General features: G+C 44.1%; 1 protein-coding gene across 1 annotated transcript; it reads left to right on the top strand.

Annotated features, from left to right (window-relative positions):
• The first annotated feature begins 524 nt into the window (after positions 1-524).
• LOC118545178 (disintegrin and metalloproteinase domain-containing protein 20-like) lies at positions 525-2,513 on the top strand. Its single transcript, XM_036107282.1, has 2 exons — positions 525-2,046; positions 2,458-2,513. The coding sequence occupies exons 1-2, from the start codon at positions 525-527 to the stop codon at positions 2,511-2,513; spliced, it is 1,578 nt and encodes a 525-aa protein (XP_035963175.1).
• Positions 2,514-21,527: the final 19,014 nt, after the last annotated feature.

Below are 21,527 nucleotides of genomic sequence, written 5' to 3'. Positions count from 1 at the left end.
CTTCTCCAAGAGACCATGGGACTTAAAGCCCAGGTATACACACTACTGTTCCCAATCCCTCCCATTTTTTTCTCTTCTCTAGGTCCCTTGGGCAAGGACACCCAGCTCACTGAGCACAGCTCCCCTGATGAGCACACCATTATTACATAATAGCTCCCCACCCCCTCTCTGGGGAGGCCGTGCCCCCAGTCCCTCTTTGCTCTCCTCAGAACTGCCTGCTAGAAAAGTTGCCATTTGGGGGGTCATCTTGCCTACCTCCCACCCGACTGCATCTTCTGGCATCACAGGCTCCTTCACTCATGGGGCTTGCCTGGGCCCGGGCCCACTTGACAGGTGATCTCAGGCTGCCTCTGCTCTGGCTACTGCTGTCCCCAGTTTGCTGCTCCCATGCCCTCCCAGGATGGCGCTTCACTTCCTCTGAAGTTGTGATCCCCAGGAAGGTGTCCCACAGGGTGGGTGGAACTGAGAGACGAGGCCAGCTCTCCTATAAGATTCACTTCAGGGGCCAAAGACATGTGATTCACATGAGAATCAAGAAGAACCTGCTGCCCAGACATTTTCCTGTTATCACCGATAACGATCAGGGTGCCATGGAGGAGGACTATCCCTTTGTCCCTCGAGACTGCTACTACTACGGCTACCTGGAAGGGGTTCCCGGCTCCATGGGAACACTGGACACCTGCTATGGGGGTCTGCGTGGCATGCTGCAGTTGGATGACTTCACTTATGAAATAAAACCGCTGGAGGCTTCTTCCAGATTTGAGCATGTGGTTTCTCTGCTTGTGTCAGAAAGAAGATCGTCAGAGGCTGAAAGGTGTAAGATTGAAGAGCAAGATACAAATCAAGAATACGAAGAGGCAATCCTTGCTGGAACTCCTAGAGCAGCTCCCGTGTATTTGTGGTGGCCACATAAGAAATACTTTAAAATCCACTACACAGCTGCTAACTCATTATATGCATTGAACACTAATCTCACACGTATAATCGAGAATGTAGTGATTTTGAACAACATAATACATACCATCTACAAACCAGCTCTCCTAGATGTCTACATACGTGTTTTGTGTATATGGAATGGATCAGATAAGATGGATTTATCTGAATACCCAGACATTGGAATTACCATGACTAATTTTGGTTTGTGGAAATACTGGGGTTGGTATAATCATATTCCTCATGACACTTCACTGCTTCTTACAGGAGATAAAATCGCTGGGGCCTCATATTATGCCCAATACAATGGAGCGTGCAACCCCAACTGGGGTGTGGCGTATCTACATATGGCAAGATACCACATATTTTGGGCTGCAGCTGTTGCAGCACATACCCTAGGTCATAATTTGGGCGTTAATCATGATAAACCCGGTTGTTTTTGCTTTCGAAGAGAGCACTGCCTCATGGCTCCTGAGCCTGATTTATTGGATGTGATGAGCAATTGTACTTATGAAAGAATACATCACAAGCTCACTATGTGGGATCCTTGTTTGAGCATACCAAATACACCGTACACCAATTTTCCTTATGTAGCTGCTCGTTGTGGTGACCTGGTCGTAGATCGGGAGGAAGAATGTGACTGTGGCTCCTTAAAACAGTGTTCTTGGAATAAGTGTTGCAAGACCAATTGTATCCTCTCCCTTGGCAGTGATTGCAATGTAGGACCCTGCTGTGTTAAATGCAAATATGCTCAACCTGGATTGCTTTGCAGAGATATGCTTGGTATTTGTGATCTCCCAGAATACTGTGATGGTAAATCTCATAATTGTCCTAATGACGTTTACACCCAGGATGGAACCCCATGTTCAGCATTGGCTGTCTGCGTGAGAGGAAACTGCAGTGATCGTGATATGCAATGCCAATCCCTCTTTGGCTACCAAGTAAAAGATGCTGCACCAGCATGCTATGAAAAATTAAATGTAATAGGTGACCGATTTGGGAACTGTGGGGTGAAGGTGATACGAGGAGGAGGAAAACCTGTGAAATGTGAAGAAGATGATGTTCTTTGTGGAATGCTGCATTGTCGTAATGTCCAAGAAATCCCTGGTGGAGGTGAGCACACTACGTTTCGTCATATAATAGTACGTGATATTAAGGAAGAGTTATGCTTTGGATACGATGCACACCATGGGACAGATCTGCCAGAAATGGGGCTTGTCGTGGATGGGGCAACATGTGGCCCAGGAAAATACTGTTTTCAACAGAATTGTACTTTTTTTCAAGACATGGGGTTTGACTGTGATGTCAAGACATGCAATTTCAGAGGGGTGTGTAACAACAAGAAACATTGTCACTGTATAAGAGGTTGGAAACCCCCATCTTGTGAAGAGAGGGGACCCGGTGGTAGTATAGATAGTGGTCCTCCACCTGACAGAGAATATGGTCTTCGAGCCAAAATAATTCTTAATGTAAACCAGGCATTGCTTCTACTGATTTTTCGCTTAATTGCTTTACTGATTTCAGGCATCATTGGTGCCTTTCACCATTTAGAAGAGAAGACAGAAGTGGCTAAAAAATAGTAATTACCTACACTCAAGTAAAATACTGACTGGAGTGCACCAGATGGAGAAAATAATATTGGCATGTACTAGGAGAAAAGACGAGAATCACTCTGATGATTACATAATCCTATAGCTACTCTGAGGTTGTCATCTTAAAATAAAATGACTTGACAATTTAACATGAGGTCTGTGGGGTTAAATTTATGTTACATGTCCTGTCTAGTCATATTCTTCCTATTCCTACAGATGATAGTAGAGACTCTTAAATACATTAGGATGTGGATTCCAGTGTTTTACAGATGCCCGTGGAGGAAACCTTGTTTGCACTGGGATGCACTTGTTTTATTTTATTTTTTTTTAAGATTTTTATTTATTTATTTGACAGAGAGAGCCACAGTGAGAGAGGGAGCTCAAGCAGGGGGAGTGGGAGAGGGAGAAGCAGGCTTCCCACGGAGCAGGAAGTCCGATGCAGGGCTCGATCCCAGGACCCTGGGATCACGCCTAGCTGAAGGCAGACGTCCAACAACTGAGCCACCCAGGTGCCCCAGGATGCACTTGTTTTAACCAGTTATTGGACCATTTCCCAATTGGTTATATACTAGATTTCTGTTCTTTGTTCATTTTATTGGTCCTGCTAAATAAATAGCATTCAAAGTGATAGTTGGAAGATACGGTAGGACGGTAAGAACTTTTCCGTCAAGGCACAGGGGTGCCAGCAGATCTGCCACCTGCCAAGGACGCACTCTTGGACAAAGCCCTAGGCCGTGAGAGTTTCAAGGTCCAGGTAACATTGGAAGATGAAATGCACTTGGCCAGGAGTTTGTAATGATCAAAAGAAAGCGCCCAAGAAGGGCCTGGCAAAAGTAAGGCACTTAGTACATGCCATTACTCTCATTATTACTCTTGGGCTATGCTCAACCTGAGGTATTGCAGTGTAATTGAGTTTGGCGTGGTGTCTTTATTAGAAATAACACCATCACAGGAGGAACTGTTGATCACTGACTGATCTATCACTGCTTAAGGCCTCTGGTTATTGAAGTCATAGTAACTCACATTTAAAATCTTAGGAATTGCCTGAGCACAGCCTGTCTGTAAAGTACAGGGTGGACCTGACCCTCTGATACATGTACAGAGAAAAAATTTACACAAAAGGTAACAGGAAGTGGTCGCTTCTGAGATCGTGCAAGAGAAGGAGAAGAGGGTTTCATAAGGGACATGTGGTACATTTCTGCTATGTACATGCCTCAGGCCTCAGATCCAATTTCTTTTGGAAGATACGCAGTCCAGGTGAGAATAGCGCCAAAGGGGCGGGGAAGTTCATTCTACTTTTGTTTCCCTTGTCTTTGGAGATGTGTCTTTTTTTTTTTTTTTAAGATTTTATTTATTTATTTATTTGAGAGAGTGAGAATGAGAGAGGGCGAGCACGTGAGGGGGGGAGGGTCAGAGGGAGAAGCAGACTCCCTGCCGAGCAGGGAGCCCGATGCGGGACTCGATCCCAGGACTCCAGGATCATGGCCTGAGCCGAAGGCAGTCGCTTAACCAACTGAGCCACCCAGGCGCCCCTGGAGACATTTCTTGAAAGAATTTGCTGTGGCCAATGTCGAAGAGGTTACTGCCTATGATCCCCTCTGGGATTTTGATGGATTCCTGTCTCCCATTGAGGTCTTTCATCCATTTAGAGTTTATCTTTGTGTATAGTGTAAGAGAATGGTCCAGGTTCATTCTGCATGTATCTGTTCAATTTTCCCAGCACCATTTATTGGAGAGACTGTCTTTTTTCCATTGGATATTCTTTTCCTGCTTTGTCAAAGATTAGTTGACTGCAGAGTTGAGGGTCCATTTTTGGAGTCTCTATTCTGTTCCATTGATCTGTGTTTCTGTGTTTGTGCCAGTATCATGCTGTTTTGGTGATCACAGCTTTGTAATGTAGCATGAAGTCAGGCAACGTGATGCCCCCAGCTTTGTTCTTCTTTTTCAACATTCCCTTGGCCATCCAGGATCTTTTCTGGTTCCATACAAATTTTACGATTGTTTGTTCCAGCTCTGTGAAACGTGCCAGTGGTATGTTGATAAGGATGGCATTGAAAGTGTAGATTGCTCTAGGCAGCATAGACATTTTTTTTTATTTTATTATGTTATGTTAATCACCATACATTACATCATTAGTTTTGATGTAGTGTTCCATGATTCATTGTTTGCGTATAAGACCCAGTGCTCAATTCAGTATGTGCCCTCTTTAATACCCATCACCAGGCTAACCCATCCCTCCACCCCCCTCCCCTCTAGAACCCTCAGTTTGTTTCTCAGAGTCCATAGTCTCTCATGGTTCGTCTCCCCCTCCGATTTCCCACCCTTCGTTTTTCCCTTCCTGCTATTTTCTTTTTTTCTTTCTTTTCTTTTTTTTTGTTACCATGTAATGTATTATTTGTTTCAGAGGTACAGGTCTGTGATTCAACAGTCTTACACAGTTCACAGCGCTCACCATAGCACATACCCTCCCCACTGTCTATCACCCAGGCACCCCATCCCTCACACCCCCACCACTCCAGCAACCCTCAGTTTGTTTCCTGAGATTAAGAATTCCTCCTATCGATGAGGTCATATGATACATGTCCTTCTCTGATTGACTTATTTCGCTCAGTATAATACCATCCAGTTCCATCCACGTCGTTGCAAATGGCAAGATTTCATTCCTTTTGATGGCTGCATAATATTCCATTGTAGATATATACCACATCTTTATCCATTCAACTGTTGATGGACATCTTGGCTCTTTCCATAGTTTGGCTATTGTGGACATTGCTGCTATAAACATCAGGGTGCACGTACCCCTTCGGATCCCTACATTTGTATCTTTGGGGTAAATACCCAGTAGTGCAATGGCTGGGTCATAGGGTAGCTCTATTTTCCAACTTTTTGAGGAACCTCCATACTGTTTTCCAGAGTGGCTGCACCAGCTTGCATTCCCACCAACTGTGTAGGAGGGTTCCCCTTTCTCTGCATCCCCACCAACATCTGTCGTTTCCTGACTTGTTAATTTTAGCCATTCTGACTGGTGTGAGGTGATATCTCATTGAGGTTTTGATTTGGATTTCCCTGATGCCGCGTGATGTTGAGCACTTTTTCATGTGTCTGCTGGCCATTCGTATGTCTTCTTTGGAAAAATGTCTGTTCATGTCTTCTGCCCATTTCTTGATTGGATCATTTGTTCTTTGGGTGTTGAGTTTAAGTTCTTTATAGATTTTGGATACTAGCCCTTTATCTGATATATCATTTGCAAATATCTTCTCCCATTCTGTTGGTTGTCTTTTGGTTTTGTTGACTGTTTCTTTTGCTGTGCAAAAGCTTTTTATCTTGATGAAATCCCAATAGTTCATTTTTGCCCTTGCTTCCCTTGCCTTTGGTGATGTTTCTAGGAAGAACTTGCTGCAGCTGAGGTCGAAGAGGTTGCTGCCTGTGTTCTCCTTTAGGATGTTGATGGACTCCTGTCTAACATTTAGATCTTTCAACCATTTTGAGTCTATTTTTTTGTGTGTGGTGTAAGGAAATGGTCCAGTTTCATTCTTCTGCATGTGGATGTCCAATTTTCCCAAAACCATTTGTTGAAGAGACTGTCTTTTTTCCACGGGACATTCTTTCCTGCTTTGTCGAAGATTAGTTGACCATAAAGTTGAGGGTCCATTTCTGGGCTCTCTATTCTGTTCCATTGATCAATGTGTCTGTTTTTGTGCCAGTACCATACTGTCTTGATGATGACAGCTTTGTAATAGACCTGGAAGTCCGGAATTGTGATGCCACCAGCTTTGCTTTTCTTTTTCAACATTCCTCTGGCTATTCGGGGTCTTTTCTGGTTCCATACAAATTTTAGGATTGTTTGTTCCATTTCTTTGAAAAAAGTGGATGGTATTTTGATAGGGATTGCATTGAATGTGTAGATTGCTCTAGGTAGCATTGACATCTTCACAATATTTGTTCTTCTAATCCATGAGCATGGAATGTTTTTCCATTTCTTTGTGTCTTCCTCAATTTCTTTCATGAGTATTTTATAGTTTTCTGAGTACAGATTCTTTGCCTCTTTGGTTAGATTTATTCCTAGGTATCTTATGGTTTTGGGTGCAATTGTAAATGGGATCGACTCCTTAATTTCTCTTTCTTCTGTCTTGTTGTTGGTGTATAGGAATGCCACTGATTTCTGTGCATTGATTTTATATCCTGCCACTTTACTGAATTGCTGTATGAGTTCTAGCAGTTTTGGGGTGGAGTCTTTTGGGTTTTCCATATAAAGTATATCATCTGCAAACAGTGAGAGTTTGACTTCTTCTTTGCCTATTTGGATGCCTTTTATTTCTTTTTGTTGTCTGATTGCTATGGCTAGGACTTCTAATACTATGTTGAATAGCAGTGGTGATAGTGGACATCCCTGCCCTGTTCCTGACCTTTGGGGGAAAGCTCTCAGTTTTTCCCCATTGAGAATGATATTGATGGCTTTTATGATATTGAGGTATGTACCCTCTATCCCTATACTCTGAAGAGTTTTGATCAAGAAAGGATGTTGTACTTTGTCAAGTGCTTTTTCTGCATCTATTGAGAGGATCATATGGTTCTTGTTCTTTCTTTTATTAATGTATTGTATCACATGGATTGATTTGCGGATGTTGAACCAACCTTGCAGCCCAGGGATAAATCCCACTTGGTCGTGCTGAATAATCCTTTTAATGTACTGTTGGATTCTATTGGCTAGTATTTTGGTGAGAATTTTTGCGTCCATGTTCATCAAGGGTATTGGTCTGTAGTTCTCCTTTTTGATGGGGCCTTTGTCTGGTTTTGGGATCAAGGTAATGGTGGCCTCATAAAATGAGTTTGGCAGTTTTCCTTCCATTTCTATTTTTTGGAAGAGTTTCAGAAGAATAGGTATTAATTCTTCTTTAAATGTTTGGTAGAATTCCCCTGGGAAGCCATCTGGCCCTGGGCTTTTGTTTGTTGGGAGATTTTTGATTACTGCTTCAATTTCCTTAGTGGTTATAAGTCTGTTCTTATATCTTGTATTTCTTTGGTGTTGGTTGTGATCTCTCCTCTTTCATTCATGATTTTATTTATTTTGGGTCTTTTCTCTTTTCTATTTGATAAGTCTGGCTAGGGGCTTATCAATCTTGTTAATTCTTTCAAAGAACCAGCTCCTAGTTTTGTTGATCTGTTCTACTGTTCTTTTGGTTTCTATTTCATTGATTTCTGCTCTGATATTTATTATTTCTCTTCTCCTGCTGGATTTAGGCTTCATTTGCTGTTCTTTCTCCAGCTCCTTTAGGTGTAAGGTTAGGTTGTGTATTTGAGACTTTTCTTGTTTCTTGAGAAAGGATTGTATTGCTATATACTTTCCTCTTAGGACTGCCTTTGCTGCATCCCAAAGATTTTGAACAGTTGTGTTTTCATTTTCATTTGTTTCCATGAATTTTTTAAATTCTTCAATTTCCTGGTTGACCCATTCATTCTTTAGTAGGATGCTCTTTAGCCTGCATGTATTTGAGTTCTTTCCGACTTTCCTCTTGTGATTGAGTTCTAGTTTCAAAGCATTGTGGTCTGAAAATAGGCCTGTTTCCTCCACGGCTCTATCACTTGCCGGATGCGGCTGACGGAGGCCCCCTCCCCCGCCGTCTATCCTCCGAATATCGCCTCGGATTCACTTCTCCGCACGTCCTACCTTCCAGAAAGTGGTCGCTTTTCTGTTCAGAGAGTTACTGCTATTCTTTTCCTCAATCTCCTATTGAGTTCGTAGGTGTTCAGAATGGTTTGATCCCTGTCCAGCTGAATTCCTGGGACCAGACGAAATTTAGGTCTCCTACTCCTCTGCCATCTTGCTCCTCCTCCCAACATTTTTACAATGTTTATTCTTCCGATCCATGAGCATGGAACGTTTTTCCATCTTTTTGTGTCTTCCTCAATTTCTTTCATAAGTGTTCTGTAGTAGTTTGGCTGTTTCTTATCAAGGTAAACATACACTGGACTATACACTCAGCAATCCCACTTCTAAATGTTTCTCCAAGTGCATGGAGAACATAGGTCCATACAAAGACCTGTATGCAGATGCTCGCAGCAGCTTGATTCATGATAGCCCCAAACTGGAAACAACCCAAATGTCCATCAGTGGTGAATGAGTCAACAAATAGTGGTCTAGCCACACACTGGACTGCTACTCAGCAATAAAGAGGAACCAATTACTCATGCAACAACATGGGTGGATCTCAAAATTATGCTGAGTGAAAGAAGTCAGACCCAATAGACTGCAAGACTGTCTGACTCTATTTAATGTGACATTTGGGAAAAGGTAAAATGATGGGGACAGAGAACAGATTGGTGGTTGCCAGGGGCTGGAGGGAGGGCACTGACTGCAAAGGGGCACAGGGAAGGTTTTGAGGTAAAGGAAATGTTCTGTGTCTTGACTGGGGTAAGTGGCTTCATGACTGCATACATTTGGCAAATTCTATTCTGTACCAATTAATCTCAAGAAATCTCCTTTTAAAAATAACAACAACAAGGAGGAGTCTTCTGCCCACAGTGTGAGGATGAGATAGCTGTTGGTCCACATGCCAAGCCCCCTGTGGGGATGTAATTCTACCTGCCAAAGATACCAAGCCCAATTATATACCTGGAGACTTGGGGAAGTGACCACTGGTCTGGGCTGCAGACCACTGACCCCACTGTAGGCTGTGTATCAGCCAAGACTCCACTTGTTGCCTGATGTCCATAAGCTCCCACTCTAACAGTGTCCATGAGGATGCTTTGGAGCTCCGACTATCAATGTCAATGCAGAGACTGTGTCCAAGAGTCCCAGGTATTTCTCGATCCCTAGCATACAGACTCTCAGGAAAATGGCTCTAGGGTTCGTGGGGGAAGGACTGGGAGAATCATTCCGTTATCCATGTGTCATGATGTGCATAGGTCCTTCCCCCCTAGGAACCAGCAATCTGTTCAGTCAACAGCTTCTGACTCTGCAAATCATCTTTGTTCCAGGAACTGCACAGGGATCGTGAGTTTTTATGGGTGCAACCATTCTCAGCCTCCCGCTCCGCCAGTTTTGCCTTCTTCCCACTGTAGATGTTAAGCAGCACTCTGGCTACTACTCATCTGTTTGCCACTAGAGAGACTGTGCTTACTACCGCCTTAAAGGTCCCTACAGGTGAATCCCCTTAGCTGCCTCTCCAACCTTGACTAATGTTATGGTCATTGTGGGTCCCTGGCTGCAGGCTGTGAAGTGCAGCCACCTGGCCTCTGTTACCTCAGGAGACTTCACTATCGCCCTAGCTGCTAACAAACACCGCTCTGTGCCAATCTGTCCTCTCGCCAGACTGGCCTGTAGAGGAGAGACACAGCTGAACTCCTGAGAGCTGATGCTTCTCCTTGCACCAGCACAGCTTGGTTCCTCTCACTAAGGTACAGTGGACACGTAGCATTGTATCAGTTTCAAGTGTACAGTGTAACTGTTCGATATTGGTACAGATTGCAAAATGGTCACAGCAGGAAGTCTAGTTAGCATCTGTCACCATACATAGTTACAAAAAAGTTGTTTCTTGCCATGAAAACTTTTAAGGTCTACTCTCTTAGCAACTTTCCAATAGAGGATACAGTATGATTAACTATAGTCACCATGCTGTACACTACCTTCCCAGGGCTTATTGATTACACGACTAGGACATTTGTGCCTTTTGACCCCCTTCTCCCATTTTGCTCGCCCCTCCTCCGCCCCTGCCTCTGGCACCCACCGAGCTGTTCTCTGGGTCTTCAGTGCATTTCGACGGGTCCTCTGACCTCTGATAACATATGCAGTGTAGCATGCCTACTTCTCTCAGCCTTGTTCTGCCAACTGGCATGGAAAATTAAGCATTTCTACTTTGCCCAGGAAGGGCTATTGCTTCTCCCCACTTCTAAGAGTCCCCCTAGAAGTGGGTGGGCCCCATTCCCTGGGACAGAGTCCTTGCCAGGGTGACTCTTGCAGCTACTTGGGTGTGATCCCATTCCTCTCAGAGCGGGTCTCGTCCAGCCAGGTTATGCTGGGGATGATACAGGAGCCCCCATGTGAGGGAGGGCAGCCAGGAAGAGAAGCGGGGACAGTTCTTTGTGGGGGGGTGGGGCAAGCTCTGAGCATTTGTATGGTTCTGCGGAGCCAGTATTTTCAAGGGTATCCACCTGGATGTCACCGCCTCGTGTCTAAAGCACCTGGTTTCCCCATCATAACACTCTTGCTCTGGATGACCATGTGCAAGTCCCTGCCGCTCTTGGGCCCTATCTGACCCTGAGATGGCTCCTCAGCTACGATTGCTCTCCCAGGCCAAGAGTTAAGGGCTCTCCGGTAAGCAACCAAAAAAGCCTTCTGGCATTCACAGATGGCCTTTAATGTTTAGGAAACCAGGGCAGTTGCCCCTTGTTCTCATTACCTTGGACAGGGCGACGGGGCATCAAGGTGACTTAGTCACAACCCACCGTCTCTGCCATCCTTGGAGATGTTGCAGCTTCCATATTGTTCAAATGCCTAACTCGTTGCACACAAGAGAGTATTGCCCTCCCTTGGGACCTTTCCCTGGGTCACCGCTGGTCAATTCCTCAGCGTTGGGCTACCGACCACCTTGTGCTAGGGATTATCTTTTCTTCACATTCCTCCAGGGAGAGAGTCCTCCTTGCCAGCTGAGTGTTGACTGAGCATGGCCCCAAGCCCATCTTGCTCTTTTGTCAGATTACTGTCAGCACCACTGTCTCCAGAGAAGAAGATGTCAAGACAGGATGAGACCTTCAGGAGGTTCATGGAAGGAAACATCTCTAAAGATAAAGCGGGGGGAGGAGTATGAGGAGATCAAGAGAAACCTTGGGCTGCAATACCTCTCCTGCTCAAGGAGAGAGGAAAGGTAGGATGGCATTGGAAGAGCCTCAGGCATCAGAGTAGGTGTGAATCCCATTCATCCAGGCCAGTGGGGAGCCCTTGAGGCAGAGGGACCCTTTACAGCCTCCTACTCTGGGCAGCAGTGGCCCTGTTCCATGCCGCCATGCTCAAATGTTGGCTGGAGCTTCCCAAGAGAACCATGGCCTGGGGCAAATTTCTCACAGCCATCAAGGGAAGACAACTGGAGGCTGTTGATCAGCCGTGCTGCCTGTAGTGGACTACTCCCCTGAAGGGTGGGTGACCTGACGAGGTCACAGAACAAGCAACTGCCATAACCTGGAAGGTTTTTTCAGGGGCCACACAAAGATCTGCAATGGGAAGAAACATGGCCTACCATTCTCAAGTCCTTCTCCAATGGGAAGAAATGTGGCCCACCATTCTCAAGTCCTTCTCCAATGGGAAGAAACATGGCCCACCATTCTCAAGTCCTTCAGGTAAACATGATCTCTGCTCCTGCCTTAGTTGCATGTTGCTCCTGTGTTGGTGGAGGAGGCAGTTGGAGGGGCTTTCACTTGGCCTTTGCTGCTATGGTGAGCCCGCCTCCCTCTGTCAGGGAACCAGTGAAGCATTCTGCCAGCTGCTAATAGATCTGCTGCTTTTTCAGCGAAGAGCTGGGACGAGGACAACACGCATGGTGTAGGTCGTGAGAAGGACCTGTGCCAGCAATCGGTTTGTTACCTTGCCTCCGTCTGCCCCCATGCTAATGGACCATCACCATCACATTTTTCCGCCTCGTGATCAATGGCAGCTCAGACCCTGTATCTGAGAACTGAGGGTAAGATCTGAGTATTTCCCGTGCTCTAGGAACTGACTATCACTTGAGGAAGGAATGAGGGAATGGGTTCTATGAATATGTACGTGCACGGTTGCCTTCAGAGTCTCTGCTGGAGGTGATCCTACTTCTACTTTGATCAATGGGTCTGGGTCTGAGAACTGGCCCAGGTCTGGCAACTGGGTGAAGGGGTCAGGGTTTTCCCTTGCAGCTGCTAACATCGTTCTTGAGAGCTTTTTGCTTGCACAGATGGTGCTTGCCCTCATGGATTCCCATCTATTGCTCTCGTAGCAATATCATGTTCTAGTAGACATCATCATAGACCCCTGTGGCTGAAAGTTTCCTGGTGGACATTCCAATTTGATCAATGTTACATTAATTACAAATGCTTTGTCTTTGATGGCTCAATGCTGCCTTGTGGCCCTGCCATTCTGGAATCCTGTCATGTCCAGTGAGAACCAGAGTCCAGGTCCATGGCAGCATCAGCCCAGCCTGCCAGAAGGTAGCCACTACTGAGCTGCTCAGGGGTGCCACTGTGCCTTTCCCCAGCCGTTCCTTGTCGATTCAGTGAAGAGATGCCCTCTGGGTAGTCCCAGGAAACATATCTGGCTGGTGGATTTTCTTGTCTTCCAGTGCTTTGGCGGTGTCATTGCTCACTTAAGCTAAAAGTCAGGACAAATTTCTCAGCATTGTGTGGAAGCTGGCTTGAAGATGTGCAGAAATGAGTCAATTATCTCTCTGGCAATCTCTTGCCAAATGAAGGAGAGTATCCTCATTTTGAGAAAGCTCAGCCGTCATTTGAGGGCTACATGGCCTACTACTGGTCATGTTTCTTTAAACACTTGGAGACCCCTTATGACCATCCCTAAGATGAACGTGTTCAGGTGAGAGGCCAGTTATGCCTGGTATACACAAAGTGCCCCAAAAATGTTGGTTACCATTTTGAGGTCCTTTCACGTGGCACTTAAGTCAATCAGAGAGCATAGTTTGAGAGTACCTCCAGTATGATTTTCTAATAGCTGATAAGCCGTATGGTTCTCCATTCAGGTCAAATAATTTAATATGGTCCTTGTGTTTGCAGGGACTAAAGACCATTCTCTGATTTGTCCTGTTTGTCTACCCTACTAGCCCATTCAATTTCTAAATCTCCTGTTTGTCAGGTGGTATTTGCCTACCTCCAAGAATCAGTGATAGCTATAGAGTGGGGGTGAAGGAGGCATCTGAAGGTGTTGTCAGGTGTTCTGCATGGTGCAGGAATTGTGGCGACTCCTGGTTTTTTCCAATAGATTTCTCAGTAAGGTAAGGTAGTCAAATCATGGCCAGAGCTGTCTGGTATAGGATGGCAGACTTAGTAGCTAGTTGAATTTTAGATGGCCTGCAGGAGTTTGGCAGAGCTGCATCAGGACAATGTCCTTCATGAGGAAGTTTCCAGTGGAAGTTCTGAAAGATAAAAATCTTTAATGTCCCTCTTTCCCCCAGGTCTGAGATAGTCCCTCCTCAAGTTCCAGGGTGGTGGTTCTCTTTCTACTGCCACAAAGTTGGTATTTGTCCTCCCTGTAGATAAAAAAATTCCCCCATTTAAAAATGTTTCTTTTTTTAATTAAGTAGGCTCCATGCCCCCTATGGGGCACAAACTCATGACCCTGATATCAAGTCACATGCTCTACTATCTGAGCCATCCAGGTACCCCTAAAATCTTTCTAAAATCTCTTACTCATACCCAGACCTTCCCTCAAAAGGGCCTGGTACTGGTGATTCCAGGGCACTTTTATAAAATTCAATGAGAATTCTCTAAGCCTCCTTCTAGTCAGGCTGCCCCCCAGAGGATGTACTGCCAGGGTGGTATACCAGGGGAATGAAGGATGCATCCTACCTAGGAATGGTCACAGCAGAATCCAGAATTTTTTAAATAGTGCTATACAACCTCCTACCCCTTGTGTCCTTATCATGACCTTGGAAGGAAGTAGTCAAGATGTTGCTGGGGAGACTGAGGAGACCCCAGGCCCTGAGGCCTCTGCCCAACCAGTCCCCAGGATGTCCCTGGAGGCTCTTGGTCTTGTGGCAAGAAAGAATGTGAAGATAGACTAGGCAAAACAGTTGGGCGGTGCAAGTGAAGAGTTTATTAAAAGTGAGAGCACACTCTGGAGAAGCGAGACGGGTGCACTCAAGGGTGAGCTGCGTGCCCCCTGGTGTGGGTTTCAGTCTTTTCTTGACAGTTGTTAACTACGGGTTGGAATATTTATTACTTGGGGAGGGGATTTTTTGGGGGGAGCAGGGTTTTGTGCCTTTTCTTCCTTACTTGGTCAGGGTTTCTGGCCTTGTCTTGGGCCTGCCTAGTTTGGTCCAGCTTCTTGTGGCTTTGTTTTTGGAGGGCTGCCACCCTTTCCCAATAGCGGGCCAGGACCCCCCCCTTTGCTGGCCTCCAGGCATTCTGTTAAATCCTAATGAACTGCCTACTCTAACAAAGAGGCAATGATTCTTTTCTAGACATAGCTTCATTGAGTGATTAAATCATCTTATACTGTATGCGAGTCAATAGTAGGTGAGGGAGGTAGAAGCATAAATCTTTTTGAGCTTCGTTCTTGGAGGTTCTTCCAACACTTGAATAAGACCATGTCTGTGGATGTTGATGGTTCGTTGAATACCTTTACTGTCAGTTCGTTGTTGAGTGGTTTTAGGGATGAAATGTGTGTTTTGTGTAGGGCCCAGTCTATCAGTAGTGATGCTATTGGCTAGGAATGCCTGGGGGCACTCAACTGCACTGGGGCTACTTCTAGTGACTCTCCACAGACATTTCCCCCACCGGAGCCAATGTTGTGGCTGGATTGGCCCTGGCTGTTCTTATTATGATTGCAAGACACGTCTCAGCAACAAGCATTAGGGAACTTTGAAAAAGCAAGGTTTATGATTCACAACTCCTACGTGGGTACATTGCACACCTGGGACCACACTGCCAGATTAGGACTGGGGGAGAGTGCATGGATCTGGGGTTCTATCTTTATTGGGGTTGAGGGTGTCACCAGTTTACTCTTTATTGGTGAATTTAAAACAGAAATGTGGGAATTCAAGTGCAGGAAGGGAAAAAGCATTCAAGGGTTCAGTTATCTAGATTACCCAGGGCTTCCTAAAAGGTGAACTTGATGGGTGGAGTGGCCTGGCTCTTTATCTATTTGCGTAGCTAACGATATGTTTATTTGAGATAGCTATCTTTGAAACGGGTGCCTCAGCAATCAAAAGCTTAATGTCAGGCACTTACACTACAATGTGTACCGTTGTCAGGCTGCAGATGGTTTGGGAAGCTGAAACGCGTGATCCAGATTAGTTTCAAAGGCCCCAAGTGTGTGGCTGAGGTCAGCTGATCAGATTGAAACAGCAATACTGTAACTTTACAAAGTGTCCACCGTGGCCAGGGACCACTGGTAGTCCCAAGAAAGGATCAAAGTTCTCACGTGGTCTGTGTGCCCGCAGCACCCATGCAACGTGGGCTCTCTAACCTCGAAACAGACATAAGCTTCCGGCAGGAATCACAAGCCTAGCAGGCAGTGGTAGCGTCTGCAGCAGAAACAGTCTTTTATTTTCTGCCTTGTATAGTAGAAATGGATGTGTTACATGCTTGTAATTCCTGAGCCATAAGTTTGTGCCCAGTATACGATGGTAGACGTTTTGCCATGTATGGTATGATAGGTAGTACAAAGTTTGATCACCAGTTTGATTCCTGTTGGTCTCATTAGAGAACAGGTCTTTACCAAGGATATCTACACGAGTGACCCAGATGGTTCAGTCCCTACAATTTGTTTCCAGTGTTCATGACCCCAAAGGGGGTGTCATCAATATGCCAGTCTGTTGTATTCTAAGCAGCGGATCAAACAGCCAGGCCATTGGCAATAAGGAAGAATCAGTAGAAGTGTAGCAGGGGCACAAGAGCACCTGGCTCCGGGGCGGGGCTGGGGGGGGGGGGTCCAAACAGACTAGGTTCGGCCACTCACTGCTGACAAAATCCAAAGGCAGAGAGACGAGTGATAGTGAAACGAGAAAGTTTGTGTCAGCGAGGCCAACACTGGGAAGACAGCGGACTAGCGTCTCAAAGACGGTCTCCAAAGTGCTGCAAATACTTCCAGGTTTGTATGAGAAAAATGTGGGGCAAAGGTCGGTGGGTGCGTGCAGGTGGGCGGTAGACAGGTCGTCATTGTCACGGGCGGGGACTTGCTGGCTCAGGGCAGCCCTTACTGCTCGAGAGGGTAGTTTTGGTTCCCGTCAGGGGATGCTTTGCTCACAGGGTCTTTTGCCTGAGTGAAGAGATAAGCGGGAAAGAAGAACTTGATCAGTTAGAAAGGCTGAGGTCAAAATAATGGAGGCAGTTGAAGTCCTCTTTCAAAAGTACAACGGAAGATAGAGGCACCTGCACTAAACCCTGACCCACCCTGCTTGACACCCAACCAAAGTAGCTTCTAATGTTTGGAGCCCATTCAATTTCTAAATCTTCATTGTGGACATCATTTATTTCTGCTTTAAGGATGCCTTGACTCAGAAGCTACAGCCATACTGCATTTTGGCTAGGGCTGCAGGGATTTCTGCCTCTGTTGTCATAATGACATCCCTTCCCCATCCCACTTTGGAGGAGAATGAACAACAATCAAAGGAGCATTTGATTGACCTGTTTTAATCCTAACTCATTGCTCAGCCTCTAAGCATTTATTGAAGGTAGGGCAGAGAGGAACCCTTACTGCCTTCTTGTCCACCATTTGATCAAGAGCACTCAGTAGTGGATCCTGGGGAGTCCTCTTTTATCCTCTAATCTGGCCTGTGGAGGCCTTTGTTCTCTTTGTTCCAGAAAAGCTTGTTTCTGTTAGCATCCCATCTCTGTCACCAAAAACTGTCAAGAAATGTGATAGGCCTAAGATTTTACCCTATGTGCAAGCTAATGAGTTAGCCTGCCACAGTTTTGTGGGGCACTCTGATTGGATGGGGGGGCCACCAAATGTGGGGTGTCCCGATTGGGTGGGGTCCTGCAGGGTGGATGGTGAAAGAATTTACCCAAGGCAGAACAAGTGATAGAACTTTACTGAATACACCATAAAGGAGCAGCAGGCAGGACAGCAAAGGAGAGACTGGGACGAGGCAACGGTGGGGGACCACAGTTATAGGGCAGAGCGAGGAGCTTGGGAACGGGGTGCGGGGGGATTTTTCCCTTTTTTGGTAATCTTAGGAACTCTGCCTGCTTGTAATTGGTCAGTTAGAGCCTATGGCTATTTCAAGTTGGGTCACTTAATGAGCCTGTTTGCATTGCCTGTTTGCATTCAGCTTCGTGGCTGCTGTGGGCCCTTTTACCTTAATCAGGTTTCCATTGCTCAAGCTAGTTGCTTAAAAGTGGCCTAAGTTTCATGGGTGGTAGCAGAAGATGAGATGCCTGGTTCAGAGACAAAGGACTTTATTTCTCATGGCACAGCAAGGAGCATGAATTTCACGCTTTTGTCAATTTAACTTATTCCAAAGCCTAATGGGGGCAATGTAGAGGGGTCCCAAGGATACTGCACATATAATGCTTTTACATCATAGCTAAGGAACTGTGAGCTTTGGAAAACCACATCTTTTATGATATGCTACTCGCAAATGTGCCCAATTTCTGCCCTGGAGGAAGACATTATCTTTATTATAATGGACAATAAACAAACCTGTCCTCTGCACTGAAGAGTGACATTTTGTTTTCCAAATTGGTCCATTACACAAACATCCTTGAAAAGATAATCTGGAATAATATCTGTCAGTACCTCAGCATGTAAGATGTATACAAATGTAAGCAATCCACGGAGAATTGTCTCCCAAGAGATAAAGATATAGAAATGTCATTACAGATAAATGTATTATTTAATTCGGTCTTCTGAGAGGGACTAGGAGCAATTATACCCCAGTAATAATGAGCACACTTAGTCCCTAGATCTTGTTTTAAAAATACCACTGTCTGCTCAAAGAAACCAGAGATCCTTGGAGAAAATGGTAATTCTAGGACTGGCGCAGGTGAAATACAAGAGGAGCCTAAAACATTTTGTGCCAAAAGGTAATGAAATGCTCAAAGAATGATGGAGATGAACTGAAAGGACACAGATGTCAGCTTAAAGGTGCTCCCATGGGTCAAATCTAAGACAATTTAGTTTTAAAATAAATAAATGAGAGTAATGGATTAGAAGCCATTTAATTATAAAGAAATTCACAAGTCCATACTGATGATAATAAATACATGAAATAAGGGAAAGGGGAAAGCTGTTTTTATAGTAGAATGTCAAATAATACATGTAGATGGAGTTATGGGTAAAAAAAGTCATCATTTGACAATCTTCACAGTTTCGGTGGAGGATAATCAATGAATGCTAAAATAACTGGGTGAAAATCTGATAGAAGAAAGAATAATTATATCGTCTTAAAGTAATTCTCCATAAACTTCCTGTTAATTATAAAAAGAAATATAGTCACTTTTTAGTAGAGCCATCTACTGGACAACACTGTAACCAAGTGTTCAAAGTTAACATAACCAATAATAGGACTGACCAACATCTTGTGCCTACTGATAATATGGACTGAAATGGACATAACATCACTTTTGTGGTACTGCTTCTAAAAATAAAGCGGTACCTAAACTACAATGGATGGGTTTTCTACAAAATGATTGTTCTGTATTCTTGTCATGAGAGACAATGAAAGACTAAGGAACTGGTCCAGGTTAAAGGAGATTAAAGAGACATGGCAACTGAATGGAGTGTGTGATCCTTGGACTTTAGACAGCGAAAAAAAGATGTAAAGGGCATTTAGGGAACAGTTGACAAACATAGTCTGTGAAATAGATAATAATATTGTATCAATATTAAAAATCCTGATTTTGATAACTATACTGTACTCACGTACCAGAATGCCTTTTCATGTATATATCTGTCCCTATGTGTCTTTCTTCCTCCATTCCTCCTTGCTTTCCTTTCTTTCCTCCCATCTTCTTTGTATTAATCTATGTAGAGAATATATATGTGTGTCCATGTACATATGTATGTGCCTATAGGTATATGTGTGTATGCACATGCATGTGTGTGTGTATGTGTATTTTTTTCCATACCAAGAAAGCAAGTGCACGAGAGTGAGTGAGAGAGAGGAGAAAGTGAAGGGGGGTAAATTATAAGAAACTGGAGAAGTGGGTGAAAGGTATATGGAAGTTCTGTGTAGTCTTCTTGCAACTTCTCTGTAAGACCGAATATTTCCTATATGAAAAAAGAAAAACATTCCAATAGAAAAATGGACAAAGAGCAAGACATTTCAGATAAATAAAAAGGGTAACAATTAAACAGAGCCATAAATATATGAAAATAATCTCAATGGCATACATAAGTGAAAAATTCAAATTAAAATAAAATATTATTTTCCACTTATCATTTTGACAAGGATGTAAAGGTGTGATGCTAATTCCAGTATGGAAAACAGCATTGTCACATAATGTTCACAGAAGGATAATTGGTGCAAGCTCTTTGAAATAAAATTTGGTAATATTTTCCCCAAATTAGTACATACCTACCCTACCCTTTGACCTGGAAGATCCCCTTCTAGAAATTTTATTCTCCTAAGACACACTACTCTGAATTTTCACTTACAATTGTTTGTTGTACGAATAAAACTTTAAATAACCAAAATACCTATTAATAGAAACTAAAATCTTTTTTTTTTTTTTTAATGGGCAGCAAAGCAAGGTTTATTGAGCTATAGCAAAGTGATAGTACAAAGCTCCTGGGGAGGTAGGGGACCCAGGAGGGTTGCCGTTTTTTCTTTTCTTTAAGATTTTATTTCTTTACTTGTCAGAGAGAGAGAGAGCGTGCGCGCACAAGCAGGGGAAGTGGCAGGCAGAGGGAGAAGCGGGCTCCCTGATGAGCAAGGAGCCCGACGTTGGGCTCCATTCCAGGACCCTGGGATGATGACCTGAGCCAAAGGCAGACGCTTAACCGACTGAGCTACCCAGATGTCCCAGTAGAAACTAAAATCTAATGAAACATCTATAATGTGAACTATATACTCTGGATAGTATATGGATCAAAGTAGACAGCCTAAATATACTGCTAAATAAGCAAATCAAGTTGCATATAATTCTAGTGTGGGAAGTAACATTCCGATACTTCCCACCATGTATGCCTTTCAATCTACAGGAAACTCCAACTCTCTCAACCCCACAAATACCTGCTTAATAAACATAACTGTTTATCTGATGGGTCAGGGTTTGACCCTCTTAGAACCAACTTTATAGGCCAAGGCATTGCAAGCCAAGGCTCCTTAGCTGTTCTTGGACCCATCTGCCCATCCTCCCAGAGGCAGGTTGTCGTCCCCATTCATGCAGCAACAGTGTTAGCCATACCCCTCCAGGAAAGCCCGCAGGGTACTTACTCAAGTGTATATTTTACATTTCTCATCTTCAGCCTCATATATAAGCTGTATTTTCTGACACAGTTTTATGGGAAGCACTAATGTTGGGGGCTTGGGGGTACTTGCTCAAATTAATAAAATTGGTACCAATTTGTGATATACCTAGTTGGGGATCATTTTATGTTTTCTCCATTAGAAAGAATCCGGGAGAAAGAGGTGTGCTAGTATTATTTGGGTCACCTAGCATTTATTTTTATTTATTTATTTATTTATTTATTTATTTATTTATTTATTTATTATTATTAACATATAATGTATTATTTGTTTCAGGGGTACAAGTCTATGATTCATCAGTCTTACACAGCACCCAGCACTCACCACAACACATACCCTCCCCAATGTCCATCACCCAGCCACCCCATCCTTTCCACCTCCCTCCACTCCAGCAACCCTCAGTTTGTTTCCTGAGATTAAGAGTCTCTTATGGTTTGTCTTCCTCTCTTGTTTCTTCTTATTTCATTTTTTCCCTCTCTTCCCCTATGATCCTCTGCCTTGTTTCTCAAATTCCACATATCAGTGAGGTCATATCATAACTATCTTTCTCTGATTGACTTATTTCACTCAGCATGATACCCTCTAGTTCCATCCACATCATTGCAAATATTAAGATTTCATTTTTGATGGCTGCATAATATTCCATTGTATATATGAACCACATCTTCTTTATCCATTCATCTGTCAATGGACATCTGGGCTCTTTCCATAGTTTGGCTATTGTGGACATTGCTGCTATAAACATCAGGGTGCACGTACCCCTTCAGATTACTACATTTGTATCTTTGGGGTAAATACCCAGTAGTGCAATGGCTGGGTTGTAGGGTAGCTCTATTTTTAACTTTTTGAGGAATCTCCATCCTGTTTTCCAGAGTGGCTGCACCAGCTT

This window comes from Halichoerus grypus, chromosome 8 (genome assembly GCF_964656455.1).
Source record: "Halichoerus grypus chromosome 8, mHalGry1.hap1.1, whole genome shotgun sequence".
NCBI classification, from domain to species: Eukaryota; Metazoa; Chordata; class Mammalia; order Carnivora; family Phocidae; genus Halichoerus; species Halichoerus grypus.
This window is presented reverse-complemented; position numbering and strand designations above follow the sequence as displayed.

Excerpts from the sequence above, each read along its gene's own strand:
- LOC118545178 (XM_036107282.1), top strand. The coding sequence starts at position 525 with ATGAGAATCAAGAAGAACCTGCTGCCCAGACATTTTCCTGTTATCACC. Across the intron at positions 2,047-2,457 it reads CCAAGAAATCCCTGGTGGAG|GCATCATTGGTGCCTTTCAC; the intron begins GTGAGCACACTA and ends TACTGATTTCAG.